The sequence below is a fragment of the Acipenser ruthenus genome, chromosome 1 (assembly GCF_902713425.1).
Source record: "Acipenser ruthenus chromosome 1, fAciRut3.2 maternal haplotype, whole genome shotgun sequence".
NCBI classification, from domain to species: Eukaryota; Metazoa; Chordata; class Actinopteri; order Acipenseriformes; family Acipenseridae; genus Acipenser; species Acipenser ruthenus.
Genome location: NC_081189.1, coordinates 816,748 through 832,232, shown reverse-complemented (window position 1 = coordinate 832,232; position 15,485 = coordinate 816,748). Strand labels below are relative to the sequence as shown.

General features: G+C 41.4%; 1 protein-coding gene across 1 annotated transcript; it reads left to right on the top strand.

Annotated features, from left to right (window-relative positions):
• Nucleotides 1-5,427: 5,427 nt before the first annotated feature.
• LOC131737248 (aquaporin-3-like) lies at nucleotides 5,428-13,665 on the top strand. The gene is made up of 6 exons (XM_059024843.1): nucleotides 5,428-5,636; nucleotides 9,238-9,364; nucleotides 10,376-10,513; nucleotides 10,818-10,930; nucleotides 11,657-11,874; nucleotides 12,458-13,665. The coding sequence occupies exons 1-6, from the start codon at nucleotides 5,529-5,531 to the stop codon at nucleotides 12,636-12,638; spliced, it is 885 nt and encodes a 294-aa protein (XP_058880826.1). The 5' UTR covers nucleotides 5,428-5,528; the 3' UTR covers nucleotides 12,639-13,665.
• The last annotated feature ends 1,820 nt before the right edge of the window (nucleotides 13,666-15,485 follow it).

Sequence of the window (15,485 nt, the reverse complement as noted above, 5' to 3'; positions counted from 1 at the left end):
CGCAGCCAGTTATGCTGTATGGTGCAGTTTACAGTTTATAAACTAAGTGATATAATGTATTACGATCGCCTTTCCACCTGTTTTTAGAGATGTAATTTCATCTAAAAATAAGTTACAAGCATTCCTCTTAGTGACTCATGACCAAATCCCAATATACCAACTCATGATAATAAAAATTTACATTGAGCACTTTTTCACATTTGTTTGTCTTCTACCGTAATCGTTTCAATGTCAGCTAGAAACGAAGTCACTACACACACAGTACAACAGCAAATGTCTGACATCCATACAAGCTTGGGGTAGTTCTAGAGCCTAGGGGCTGATGTTTGGAATAAAGAAGACCCCTGGTTCAAATGTCACTGGAGAAGTTTGTTTGGGGCATAGTCAATTCAACTGATTGACAATTTGTTTCAGTATTTCCAACAGTTTCTAAGATACATCTTGGAATGATTTTGAAAACACTTTTAGGCTGCAAACCCACTGTGACCCAACATTCCCTCGCCCCTGTATGTGGAAAACAACATGTTTATTTAAGTGCTGGGTGTGTCCTGAAGCCTGACGCTTGGCACAACCTGAGCAATTAAGATAACAGACAACTGTGTTGGTGAGCAGAGACACCAACAACCAAGGATAAATTAACCACCCTAAAACTTAATGCATAGATATTTTGAATGCAACTTAACCATAGGCAAGCACGAGGTCAAATGCATTGGTTCAAATACACAAGGGTAATGTTTTTAAATGGCGTGGTTAACAGACATATGATACTGAAGAAATGAGTACATTTATGAATAAACTTGTTTTGCTATGAAACTAATATGAACTATGAATATGCCTAAAGGAATTGCAACAAACTGCCATAAGAAAAAGCATAGTCTATTTTCTTGTTCCAAATGGAGCGACAGTATTTTTTTAAATGTCTTCCATGGAAACTGCTTTGTTTCACAGACTCCAGTTGTTACATCAACTTACCTGCACAAAATGTTTTCTATTTTCATTCTATTTTGTATTTTATTACAGCAAAACCTGGAACAGGTGTGTGTGGCAAAGTGCCCCGCCCCTGTGTGCATTTGTGTGTTCTGTGTTGTATATATGCGTGCGTATGTTAATGTTGGGTGTTCGGAAGAGGAGAACGGGTGAGAGAGAGAGGAGTAATTAAAAGCGAAAGATCGTAAATATAAGTGTTTGTTCTCACCGTGTTTGTTTGTCTCCGTGCACCGTTTGTTAAGTGTCAGTCGTTTTGTCTGTGTGTTTATTTTGGCGTCAAGTGCCGTGTCCTGTTTTGTATTCCGTTGTTTAAACCTTTTATTTTGTTATTAAACGCTGAGTGCAGCCATTGCACTCGGCTCATCACAACCACCGTCTCTGTGTTTGAAATCCTTTCTGGTCTGACGCAACCCACTCTGGCAGTCTTTGTGACAGTGTGACAACCGGTTAGTATTTCTTTTGTCAAAAATGTAAGCAAGTTTATCTTTGACAGACAGATTTGAAAGATAAGCAGCTTCTTGAAGGATCCCAGGGTGTCAGCTTCAACAACATTACTGGGGAGTTGGTTCCAGACCCTCACAGTTCTCTGTGTAAAAAAGTGCCTCCTATTTTCTGTTCTGAATGCCCCTTTATCTAATCTCTATTTGTGACCCCTGGTCCTTGTTTCTTTTGATAGGTTGAAAAAGTCCCCTGGGTCAACATTGTCAATACCTTTTGGAATTTTGAATGCTTGAATCAGATCACCGCATAGTCTTCTTTGTTCAAGACTGAATAGATTCAATTCTTTTAAGCTGTCTGCATACGACATGCCTTTTAAACCCAGGATAATTCTGGTTGCTCCTCTTTGCACTCTTTCTAGAGCAGCAATATCCTTTTTGTAACGAGGTGACCAGAATTGAACACAATATTCTAGATGAGGTCTTACTAATGCATTGTAAAGTTTTAACATTACTTCCCTTGATTTAAATTCAACACTTCACAATATATCCGAGCATCTTGTTGGCCTTTATTATAGCTTCCCCACATTGTCTAGATGAAGACATTTCTGAGTCAACATAAACTCCTAGGTCTTTTTCATAGATTCCTTCTTTAATTTCAGTATCTCCCATATGATATTTATAATGCACATTTTTATTTCCTGCGTGTAGTACCTTAAACTTTTCTCTATTAAATGTAATTTGCCATGTGTCTGCCCAGTTCTGAATGCTGTCTAGATCATTTTGAATGACCTTTGCTGCTGCAACAGTGTTTGCCACTCCTCCTATTTTTGTGTCGTCAGCAAATTTAACAAGTTTGCTTACTATTTCAGAATCTAAATCATTAATATAGTTTAGGAATATCAGAGGACCTAATACTGATCCCTGTGGTACACCACTGGTTACCTCGCTCCATTTTGAGGTTTCTCCTCTAATCAGTACTTTCTGTTTTCTACGTTAACCACTCCCTAATCCAGGTGCATGCATTTCCTTGAATCCCTACTGAGTTCAGTTTGAGAATTAATCTTTTATGCAGGACTTTGTCAAAAGTTTTCTGGAAATCTAAATAAACCATGTCATATGCTTTGCAATTATCAATTTTCAATGTTGCATCCTCAAAAAAATCTAGCAGGTTAGTTAGACATGATCTCCCTTTCCTAAAACCATGCTGACTGTCTCCCAGGATACTGTTACCATATAGGCAATTTTCCATTTTGGATCTTATTATAGTTTCCATAAGTTTACATATAATAGAAGTCAGGCTTATTGATCTGTAGTTACCTGGTTTGGTTTTGTATCCCTTTGTGTGGATCGGTATTACGTTTGCAATTCTCCAGTCTGTTGGTACAACCCCTGTGTCAAGAGACCGTTGCATGGTCTTGGTTAGCGGTTTGTAAATAATTTCTTTCATTTCTTTGAGTACTATTGGGATCAATGTATTCGTATAGTACTTCTACCAAAGACTGTCCATTACCCTTGTAGTCTTTTCAAACCCACAAAGAGCCTTTGATTGGGATACGGTGCTTCTAAATTGAAAGAGCTAAATTGTGAAGCTTGGTGAGGCATACAGTGGCTCTCAAAAGTATTCACCCCCTTGGACTTTTCCACATTTTATTGTGTTACAACATGGAATCAAAATGGATTTAATTAGGAGTTTTTGCCAACACAAAAAAGTCCATCATGTCGAAGTGAAAAATAAAATCTACAAATTGTTCTAAATTAATTACAAATACAAAACAGAAAATAATTGATTGCATAAGTATTCCCTTGAGTCAATATTTGGTACAGCCATGAGTCTATTTGGATAAGTCTCTACCAGCTTTGCACATCTGGACACTGCAATTTTTGCCCAGTCTTCTTTCCAAAATTGCTCAAGCTCCATCAAGTTGGATGGGGACCTTTGGTGAACAGATATTTTCAACTCTTTCCACATATTCTCAATTGGATTGAGGTCCGGGCTATGACTGGGCCACTCCAGGACATTGACCTTTTTGTTTTTAAGCCAGTCCAGTGTGGCTTTGGCTGTATGTTTGGGGTCATTGTCCTGCTGGAAGATGAATCTTCTCCCAAGTCCCAGGTCTCTTGCAGACTTCAACAGGTTTTCCTCCAGGATTTCTCTGTACTTTGCTGCATCCATTTTGCTCTCTATCTTCACAAGCTTTCCAGTCCCTGACAGAGAGAAGCATCCCCATAGCATGATGCTGCCACCACCATGCTGCACGGTAGGGATGTTGTTCTCAGGATGATGTGCGGTGTTAGGCTTGCGCCAAACATAGCACTTAGCGTTGAGGTCAAAAAGCTCTATTTTGATCTCATCAGACTATAGAATCTTCTTCCACTTGGTCTCAGAGTCTCCCACATGCCTTCTGGCAAACTAGCTGAGATTTGATGTGAGTTTTTTTCAAAAATGGCTTTCTTTTTGCCACTCTCCCATAAGCACCCGGGCTATTGTTGCCGTATGCACAGTGTCTCCCAGCTCAGCCGTGGAAGACTGTAACTCCTTTAGAGTTGCCATAGGCCTCTTGGTGGCCCCCCTGACTAGTGCCCTTCTCGTCCGGATACCGGTTTTTGAGGACGACCTGTTCTAGACAGATTCACAGTTGTGCCATATTCTCTCCATTTCTTAATAATGGACTTTACTGTGCTCCGGGGGATATTCAATGCCTTGGAAATGTTCTTATATCCTACCCCTGATTGGTGCTTTTGAAGAACCTTATTCCGGATTTGCTTTGAATGTTCCTTCGTCTTCATGATGTAGTTTTTGTTAGGAAATGTACTAACCAACTGTGGGACCTCCCAGAGACAGGTGTATTTAACCTGAAATCATGTGAAACACCTTAATTGCACACAGGTGGACTCCATTCAACTACTTATGTGACTTCTAAAGACAATTGGTTGCACCAGCGCTTATTTAGGTGTGTCATAGCAAAGGGGGTGAATACTTATGCAATCAATTATTTTCTGTTTTATATTTGTAATTAATTTAGAACAATTTGTAGATTTTATTTTTCACTTTGACATTATGGACTTTTTTTGTGTTCAGTGGCAAAAACTCCTAATTAAATCCATTTTAATTCCATGTTGTAACACAATAACATGTGGAAAAGTCCAAGGGGGTTGAATACTTTTGAGAGCCACTGTGTATGGCTCGAAAGCCATCGATTGGACAGCCCTGGTTTAAAGAACACTTGGGATTGTGTTGCCATTGGATATGTGGAATGCAGCTTCACTTCATTTTAAATATTTAACTTACACGTTTCTTATCTTCTCAATGTGTATGTAATCGCTGATACAATACAATCTTCTATTTTTATAGTGATCCAGTTCTCTGATTACTTCAGATTGACTCCAATGTTTTTCCAGGGTTGTGCTATGCATTTACTATAATTTGCCATTTTTAAAATCTGCCTTCCCATACCGCTGTGTTATTTACTGTGCTTTCCCTGGTCTACGCTTTTACTATGGTAATCTTTTGTAAGGGTATTTATTGTGTTTTTCTTTCTCCTCAGCGGAGATGCTGCAGCCACTGTTCTTGTGTTCTCGTTTAGCGGGGGTGTTTCTCTGCAGTAAGAGAATGATGTCATTGACACTTTTTAAAATGTTCACCCAGAGATCTGGACAAATCACTTGTAAATGTTTCAGTGGTGGAAAATGACATGCTTTACAACCCTTTTACCAATTGAGATTATACATTTTTTTCTGTGCTAAATGTTCATTAACTTGGCCACTCCTGTGACATACTTTCTTTCCATGGATTAACATGCATTGCTTTCATGGGATTTCCAGTATATTGGGAGTGTCCCAGAGGTTTGTTTTGTAACAGTTCCTCAGCAGTGTGGTGCTGTCTCTTTAAAAGTGGACAGGGCTCACTGTGCTGGATCATGGAGGGAGGTGCATTGGGGTTGTGTAGGTGTGTAGAATGGGAGGACTCTGACTTGGTCCCTATAAGACCCCTGACACAAGACAGAGCAGTATTAGTCAGTCAGCAGCTGGTTAGGATCTAGTGAGTATCAGCTTTGCACTCTCTTCTTCTTCGTGCTCCCAGGACCTCAAGCACACACAAGCATGGGCAGACAGAAGCAGGCTCTGACCAGGATCTCTGAGCTGTTTTATATCCAGAACTTGCTGCTGAGGCAAGCTCTGGCAGAATGTCTGGGGACCCTCGTTCTAGTGGTGAGAGACACAAACAAATCTTCCTGACTTCTGTTATTTTGCAAGCGTTTAATTGATGTTATGTAGTTTGAATGAAATTGATCACTTTACAAAATGATATTGCTTTAGTGGGGAGAAGTTGAATAATTTTTAATTACATTTTTTTGCTTAACAGAAAAAGTTTACATTAACACAATTTTGCCACACATTTGCCAAGCAAATATTTAGAGAGTTAATGTTGCATGGTCCCCCAGATTGAGGTGCTATTATTGTAAACTCAAACTTCTGTGATATCAGATTTCACATTCTTAATCAAGCTTGTTTCTTGGTGTACATTGCCTTTTTTAAACAGCCTTTTTGAGCATCTTCATTCAGCACATGTCCTATACCAGATCGGGCTGGGTCTGAGTTACTTTTTAGTCTTGGTTTTGCTGGGGTAGGTCCCTGTTACTAAGTTCTTTGCATTAAATCTTTTGAATCTGACACTTTGCCAGTGTTTCTTTTTATTGCTCCTGGTGTACAGTTACTGTTATTTGACCCTGTGTATGTTTTGTTTTATTTTTTTTAAACCATAGCTTAGTCTTAACTGCACCTTCCTAAGGCACAGCACAGCATACGTTTAAGTGTGCAGCTCGGTGTTAAAGTGTCTCAGTTTGGAGTCCAGGTGGCTTGAAGTACATTCCTTCCAGAGACTCTTTACCTGACCCTGCTTCAGATATGCACCCTGCTTCAGATATGCACCCTGCTTCAGATATGCAGCCTGCTTCAGATATGCAGCCTGCTTCAGATATGCAGCCTGCTTCAGATATGCAGCCTGCTTCAGATATGCAGCCTGCTTCAGATATGCACCCTGCTTCAGATATGCACCCTGCTTCAGATATGCAGCCTGCTTCAGATATGCACCCTGCTTCAGATATGCAGTCTGCTTCAGATATGCAGCCTGCTTCAGATATGCACCCTGCTTCAGATATGCAGCCTGCTTCAGATATGCAGCCTGTTGCTTTTGGCCTCTGACTGCGTTCTCTGTATATGATGGGTGATGACTAGGTATGCTTGGCAGCATTAAAGTCCAGTCTCCATAATTCCTTTTACAATTGCTTGAAAAATTCTATTAGATGTCACTGATATGATACAGCACATCTCGCTGTCATTTTAGTGTGATGTTTCATACTGGATTATGGCTGTCTAAACTGTTATTGTGAAGCTGAATTCTGGATCAAACTGCTATGCAATGGGAGTCTTATTTCCATCCCTGCTATCCTCTCCTGCTTATCTGTGACATTTTAATTTAACTTGTATAAAAGTAATATATTAGTACACATTTTAACTATGTAACAAATTGTTGCTGAAATCTTTTTTTATATATATGCTGTATGTGGCTTGGCTTGTGAGAGATAGTTATATCTTAGCCAAGTGCGCCACCTGACTTCCCTTCCAAGAGTGCTTTAGAGAAAGGGCAGGGAGCCCTGGCTCTCCCAATCTATTCCATTGCAGGACTCCTGAGCAATGAAGGAAATGAGGTCCCTGTAGGAACAAAGGCTTCATTTCATTTCTGAAGAGCAAGAACTTCCACCAGCCCCTTGGTCTAGTATGTCACTCTGCCAGCAGAGCGATGGATGGGCTAGTTCTGAAACGACAGGCTCGTTGTGGGTTTGGACTTGTATCTGAGAAGGTGCTGACAGAGCGATTTCACTAGCTGGTGAATGGTTTCCGTTCAGGGTTACAAAGTAATTGTTTGTGGGGATGACCTGAAGAGCAGCCTTGGTGTGGCAGCTTTCAATCAGAGCTGACCTGTTATAAGACACTGTTTCACACTGGAAGGGGCGCTTCTCAATGGCTTTCACCGTGGAAGGGGTGCTTGTCAATAGCTTTCACACTGGAAGGGGTGCTTGTCAATAGCTTTCACACTGGAAGGGGTGCTTGTCAATAGCTTTCACACTGGAAGGGGTGCTTGTCAATGGCTTTCACACTGGAAGGGGTGCTTATCAGTGGCTTGTTGTGCTTGGCTGACACACTTCAGGTGTATCCTGACTCATTAGCACTCTTCAGTGGTTTGAACAGGTGGTTTATATGAACACATCAGATTAACAGTCTGGTTGGCTCATTGGTGGGGTTAAGAATAAGAACACAATGTTGGATAGCAGTTCTAATTATTTAATACATGTTTTTAGAGGTTTTCTGAAAGGCCACACAGGAGTTTACTGAAAGCATATACTATGTTTTAGTTCTCTCTGTTTCTTTTTACAAAATGAATTTTTCTTGTGGTTCTCAACAAGACTTGACACGTTGTGTGCTGCCGGAGCTGCTGAGTTTTGAATAACAGACTAATTATCTTTCTGCCCCGGGACAAACCAACAGCAACGGGGCTACAATCCAATGGAGCTGGGTGTGCCTCTCTTGTCTAGATGACTTTGTTAGGGTGCTCCTCCATAACGCTCAATCGTAAGACACAGTCCGAAAAATAAAAAGATGTTTAATTCAATTACATGGTCATAAAACTCACTTTACGTGATGGGCAGTTGTAACAAAAGAACAAACTCTTTGTAACATGCAGTTTTATTTTAATTAAATTCATTTTTCATGCTTCTCTTCTCTACGGAAGGTTTACTTGCATCTACTAGCTCTTCGTTAGATGGACAGTTGGGGGAAACTCACAAGCTGGTACTGTGTGCTAGCTTAACAAAGTTCTAGCCTTTAGATTTGAACTGCTTTCACAACTCTTCGGCTGCCTCTTTTATTGGCTAAGCTTTTCAGCGGCTCTGCAGAATGCCCTTCTGAAGGTTTACTGCAGAGTAGTGAAAGCATGGTTTGGAACACACTGTGCACCTCTTTGCCTAATCAGCAGGTTGTTGACGTGGCTGTTTTTTTCTTTGAAAGACCAGCTCCACTACACATGTTTAACAGTTGCTTCACAGCACCCTTTCACTTTAAATTAAGTAAACGAATCACAGTTTGAGCCATTCCTGGTTTTACTGTGTTTAATAAGACACTGCGGCTAATCAAGCTCCTCGTAAAACCTGGACTGGGTGAAACTGCTCTGCAATAAGAGTGTTATTTCCATCCCTGGAGTTTGTGCCTTGCTGCGCCTTTTTTCAATAGTGACAGACCCAAATGTAGTGCTACTTGTGGTGGCACATGTTCGAATATTCCTTTAAAATTGAAATGATTATTCCAATATTCTTTCATTTTGAATGAGCTGGAAAACTCTTTGGAATAGAAAAAAACAAAAGACTAGTGGCACCCCACGAAAAATAACTTGTTTATAGAAATGAGAAAAACTGCTTTGTGCAGTAGAATGCTTATTTATGACCTCATGAACGCACTGGCTTCCTTTTGCAGGGCGTCTTTGATGCAGCTGACTCTAAATTGTTATTTGAACGACACTGATGTATGCCCCTTCTCCATGTACTTGGGATTGGGATAGGGGATCGCACAATCCGTGATTGCATTTACTGTAAAAATGTAGTGTTGGTCCCCCCCCCCCCCACTTCTCTCCTGTGTGCGTGTGTGTGTGTGTGTGTGTGTGTGTGTGTGTGTGTGTGTGTGTGTGTGTATAAATGTGATGTGTGTAAAATGTAAGCGCAGGCTCTGACTCGTCCTGCTTCCCTCCTCTTCTCTGCAGATGTTCGGCTGTGGCTCTGTCGCTCAGCTAGTTCTCAGTGGTGGATCTCATGGACAGTTCCTGACTGTGAACTTCGCTTTCGGCTTTGCTGCGACCCTGGGTGTCCTGGTGTCTGGGCAGGTGTCAGGTAAGAGCTGTCAGGGGATGATTCTGGTTTCAATTTCTGCACGTTTTCAGTGCTTGCTGTAGTGCAGAGACCTCTTCACTCCAGTGAGAATTCCAACAGTAAATGCACTCCTACTACTTCAGGAATTTTAAGACTTCCTATGGCACCATTAATGCACATTATAATTAAACAGTCCTGTGCTAGAATGAAGCATCCTACACAACTATTGGAGTGAATTATTTATTTTCCTACCTGCTCTGATACTGGGGTAGGATTATAAAAAAAAATTCAATAAACATGCCTCACCAGTTAGGTGAGGTTTACACTACTCCCTAATGGAGGTGTGCAAATATAACCTGAAACCATTAGTGCTGAGCAGGCTTTCAGGTGTAACTTAACTGCATACGTGCCTCAAAAGATACTGCCTAAGCAAGAGTACAATTTAGACAACAAAGGGGGCAAGAGACTCTCAAAGTGCAGTGTTTGCTTCAATCAGGTGAGGTGCATTGCTCCACATACTACCAAAACCTGTCTTCATAATTTTAGGTAGTGTTCTTGTGATTCACCTGCAGGAGACAGGCACACAGCTATGCTTAACAGGACGCTCCTAGATCAAGATGGTGACACAAATTTGAGGATTAAAACACATGCAACACACTCAAATCCACCCAAACAGTGGTTCTATAAACCACACCCGGCATGTGTGTCCACCCTTGTGTGAACTTGCTAAGACTTGTTTGTGTTTGCTTGGTGCTATCTGCACACTAGCATTACATGCGTTTTAAGTATTACGCCTTTTTAGCTTTAAGAAGTGCATTTGAACATGCAGGAGTTCCAAATAACCTAATGCTTCTCAAGCAGTGGAATTCATTAGTTTGCAGTAGCATGGTTACCTATTTTCAGAGTAAAGGTGCTGCATTTAGCAAGTACACATTACTCTTAATTAGTTATTCGTTCTGCACGTGCGTGTCGGCAACGCTATTTGCCGGTTTGTTCGGACAAACCCTTGACCTTCCTGACCCGTCTCTGCAGGTGGCCATCTGAACCCGGCTCTGACCTTTGCCCTCTGTCTGCTGGGGCGGGAGCCGTGGCGCAAGATGCCGGTGTACTTCTTGGCGCAGACGGTGGGTGCCTTCCTGGGGGCTGGGGTCATCTTTGGAATGTACTTCGGTGAGTGGGCACCCCCCAAAATATAAATGACAAATAGCCGTGTTTGGAAAGGTTATCAAATAACATTTCCGGCTGGTTTCATGCTTGAACTACCTTACCTTGAGGTGACAGCGTGCGAATCAGTGTCTAGATACCTAGCCGTATGATCTGAAGCCTTGCATTATGTCCATTGTGATTCAAGTCAAATTGTGTTTTAACATGGAATGAAATCACTCCTTTAGCGCCTAGCTGTCACGTACAGCCCTGTATTTAACATGCTGGTTTTGTCTGGGCTGTGATTCTGATGGTTGGTTTGTGCTCACAGATGCCTTGTGGTTCTTTGGGAATGACAATCTGTTAGTGTCAAACGGTACCGCCGGGATCTTTGCTACCTATCCATCTCAGCACTTGACCCTGCTCAATGGCTTCTTTGACCAGGTAAGGAGTTGAATCACTTTAGCTGGCTGCATTGGCACTTTCCCCAGGCGGAGGCACTTATACCTTGTGAAAATCCCATTCGCTGAATGATGAGCAACTACAGCACACGGCTCCTTTTTCTTTTTATGCAGTACGCTTATGAAAATGTACTTTTTATATTAAATGAATCAAAGTTCTTGGCCTCAGCACAGCCCATTTTGAGGTAAAAAGAATTGCTTGATTATAAAATTGCTCCAATAGAGAGTTTCAATAAAATCGCAAAACTAAGACTTATTTTGGAGTCCTCTGCACCCCCCTGAAGATGTTGATTCATAATTTCATAATTTCAGTTACTGTAACTGAGTCAAGTAGACAGACATTTCAGCTGGTGCCCTCATAGGTATACACTGGAGGCACTATTTTTATTATTATTATTATTATTTGTTTATTTAGCAGATGCCTTTATCCAAGGAGACTAACAGAGACTAGGGTGTGTGAACTATGCATCAGCTGCAGAGTCACTTACAACTATGTCTCACCCAAAAGACGGAGCACAAGGAGGTTAAGTGACTTGCTCAGGGTCACACAATGAGTCAGTGGCTGAGGTGGGATTTGAACCGGGGACCTCCTGGTTACAAGCCTTTTTCTTTAACCACTGGACCACACAGCCTCCTACCCCAAACATTCTGTCTACTTGACTTGGTTTCTAATCTCTAATTCCTCCCTCTCTTCTCTCCTCCCCTGCAGATGATTGGTACTGCTGCCCTGATCGTGTGCCTCCTGGCCATCGTGGACCCCTACAACAACCCCATCCCCAGGGGTCTGGAGGCCTTTACTGTGGGCTTTGTCGTCTTGGTCATCGGTCTGTCCATGGGCTTCAACTCTGGCTACGCCGTCAACCCTGCCAGAGACTTTGGTCCTCGCCTCTTCACCGCCATAGCCGGCTGGGGCACAGAGGTCTTCACGTAAGTCACAGCCATGAACTTCATCTCCCATGAAATCCTCGTACCCTGTTCATGTCTCTGCATACCACCAGAACTGCTGAACTTCATCTCCAATGAAATCCTTGTACCCTGTTCATGTCTCTGCATACCACCAGAACTGCTGAAAAAGACGACTTTAAAGGAGCCTTTCGTAGTTTATTCCCCTGTGTTGGGCAGGGATGAAAATATCTCCTATTGCATAGCAGTTTCACCCATTCCAGGTTTTAAAATGAGCTTGATTAGCCACAGTGTACAGGTAACAAGCTCAGGTGTGTCTTATTAAACTCATAGTAAAACCAAAAATGGATCAGACTGCTATGCAATGGGAGTTTTATTTATCCTTGGGGACAATTAGGAAAGGTCCTCTCTGTTAGAGTTTTCCATTTAATTCAGTGTTTCCTCACCCGGAACCCTATTCTCCTGAGTTGTGGTGTGTGTGTGTGTGTGTGTGTGTGTGTGTGTGTGTGTGTGTGTGTGTGTGTGTGTGTGTGTGTGTGTGTGTGTGTGTGTGTTTTATTTCTGATTATGAGAATGCCAGAGCTTAGGTCTGTCTTTTCTTTTCCAGCACTGGACCTCACTGGTGGTTGGTGCCCATCTTTGCCCCCTTCCTGGGTGCCGTCATCGGGGTTCTGGTGTACCAGTTCATGGTGGGCTTCCACACTGAGGGCGAGGCCAAAGACCGCGCAAGGGAGGACAATGAGGAGAACGTCAAGCTGTCCAACATTCACTCCAAACAGACAGCTTGATCAGCCCCCTGCCCTGTCTAGCACACACAGAACTTTCTGACCTCCATACATGTTGTGACTGTAACAGCACGCCTGTCATTGTGGGGGCTTCCCCCTTGCATTCCAACTGAGAGAGGAGGAGAAGGAGGAGTGGAGCAGGACACACACAATACCCTCTTCTCTACTGATGGAATTAGATCTTCCAGAGAACCCTGTTGATGTAGTATCAGTGTCTTTATATTTGTCCTGACATCTCCTGGATTAGAGTAATCTGTCTGTATTTACTTTCTACAGCTTTTTACTTTTCTTTAGTGTTTTGTCAGGTTTTACTTTAGACTTTTACTAAGTGAACAAATCTTGAATCCTGTCTGGGCAGCACACAGGCAGTGGGCCAACGTGGGGTGGGACCCTCAACTATTTTTATTTGAAGCACAGTGAATAAATTTAGCAAGTCTGGTCATTGTGAGCGGTAGAGTGACAATCTCTCTGTCTCCCTGCATCATCGTCCTGCCTGTCCACAGCACAGCTATGCACACTTCAGTTGTCTTAATTACCCCTTTATTTAAAAGTATTTGAAATGAACCTGAACTAATGTACTTTCTTTTGTTTAGCTTGCCTGGTTACTTTTTTGCTTTTCTGTTAGACCCTTCAAACCACATATCAACATAAATGGCCTTCAAGTGATGTGTATGGTGTGTGTAGAAATGTTAAGGTTGGAACATTGAAACGTAGGGTTGAAACACAAATTATATTATGTATTTTCTACCAAAGGTTGTAAATGCAACTAATGTCTGCTTCATTGGAAGTCTTTATTAACTAACCCTAGGAAAGGCTGCCTTCTGCTGCCTGTGCATTCTGATATTGATGAATTATTTTTGCATGTGATTGTTTCGTTGTTTTATATCATGGAGGTGTGCAGATGAACATCATTTTGTAAAATATCCAGATTGTTTTTCAGCTTGAAGGGGCATTTCAAATGCACATTTCTCTGTTGTCTTTTTGTATGTATTATTGTATTTCTTGGTCATTAAAGACCTTATTAAATGAATGATACAGGTTTTCAAAGGGATTTTGTGAGGAACTCACAAGTCATCTTGTACTGCAAGGCCACTTACAGCAAACGGTTCTACTGTAGGTATCCCGCCCCCATTATCCATTAACATGATGATAAAAACAGGTACCGCGCTCCACAGCTGTGTCTAGCATATACTGCAAAGCTGACTGTGTCTGAAATAACATGCAAGTCATCAAATATAACTTCAAATGTGCATGGGCATGTTATACACACACACTATTTATAAACACTGTATATAAATACATACTGATATAAAACATGCATTTGGAAAACAAAAACAAACAAAAACAAAACAACATTATTGTGTGCTACATACTTATCAACATTGAGTTTTCAAAATACGGGGGCTTTTGTAAACTGAAATCTTAGTGGCTGAATTGAAGTGAATACCAACATAGCCAAAGGCATACAGCTATTCCACTTTATTACTTGGTAGAATGATAGACTGTGATATGGCGCTCCTGCTTTTAAAAAGGAAAAATATCAACCAGAGAAACAACCATGACACACCTCACAATCCAATTCTCTCTTGGCCCGTGTGGTTCTTCTTGCACTGTAGTTGTAGGTGGCTGATTGGGCAGCAGCCAATACTTTGTCAACGGTAGTTGATTTTGCACGACAGCAAAGCATACACAGTTGGTGTTGTTACTTTCATCACACAACAAACCTGAAGGCTGAGTTTGGTGCAGCACGCTGACCTCGTCATCAAAGGATGAGCTATGCCATCTATAACAAGAAAAAAAAACATCTACATTCAGTAAGTCCATCATAAAAAATACAATAATTAATTAATTTTAAAAAGCCAAAATACAGAACAACATGGTGTTGCAAGTTCATTCCACTGCACTCATGAGGCGGATCAATAATACCACTGTCAGTAACATTTCACTGTCAACTATCTTCTACTTCAAATGAAAACACTGTATATAAACACATGTTAGCAATCAACATGTTCGGTGTTTTAATGCTGTACATTTAGTCGTTCTTAACATTTATACAAATGCATATAGTTTACTGCAGGACAAATACGTGATGTATCCTTAACTGGAATGAAACAGTTTGTGTCATTGTGGCGGCTTGCCCTGCCCCTATATATATATTTATTATTATTTGTATTTTTGTTTGCGGCGCAGATCAAAGCGCAGCGTATTTGTTGTTGTTTTTATATTTTAAAAATCTCGTGAGGATGCGTGGCTGATCAGCTACTGATTTATTTAACTAGCTGACAGTCACGCATCCTTACTAAACTCGTGCAGACTGTGGCCGAGGGGTAATAAGATAATTAACAGCTAGTTAACCCCTCGGCCAGAGTAGAAGAACCTGCAGCTGTCCGTGCTGCGGGGGAGAGTGTACAGCGGAGAGTACGGGGAGCGGAGAGAGCGAGGAGAGAGAAACTTCATTTAAAAACAACTGCCAAGTATCGTGCTGGTGCTAAAACCAGCACTCTTATTTGTTTGTTTATTTATTTGGCCAATGTGCCCTTTTGTTTTGTTGTTTGTTTAAATCTTTTGTTTTGTTTTATTATTTAATAAATACGCTGACCGCAATAGCGTTCAGCTTCACCCGCCCATCCACTGTTTTGTTTCTGGTACTTCCTGGTCCGTGACGTCACCACACACGCCACTCAACAATAGCTGCTCTGTCACAGTCATTATTGACTGATTAAAGCTGTCAATGCTTGGTGTTTTTTTGTGTGCATTTGTATAAGACTGACTGTTAAAACTTGGTGCCGTTGGTGTTTTGTAACTAAACTGTATCCTGTTAAGACCGCCCACGCAGCATTTGATAAGCTG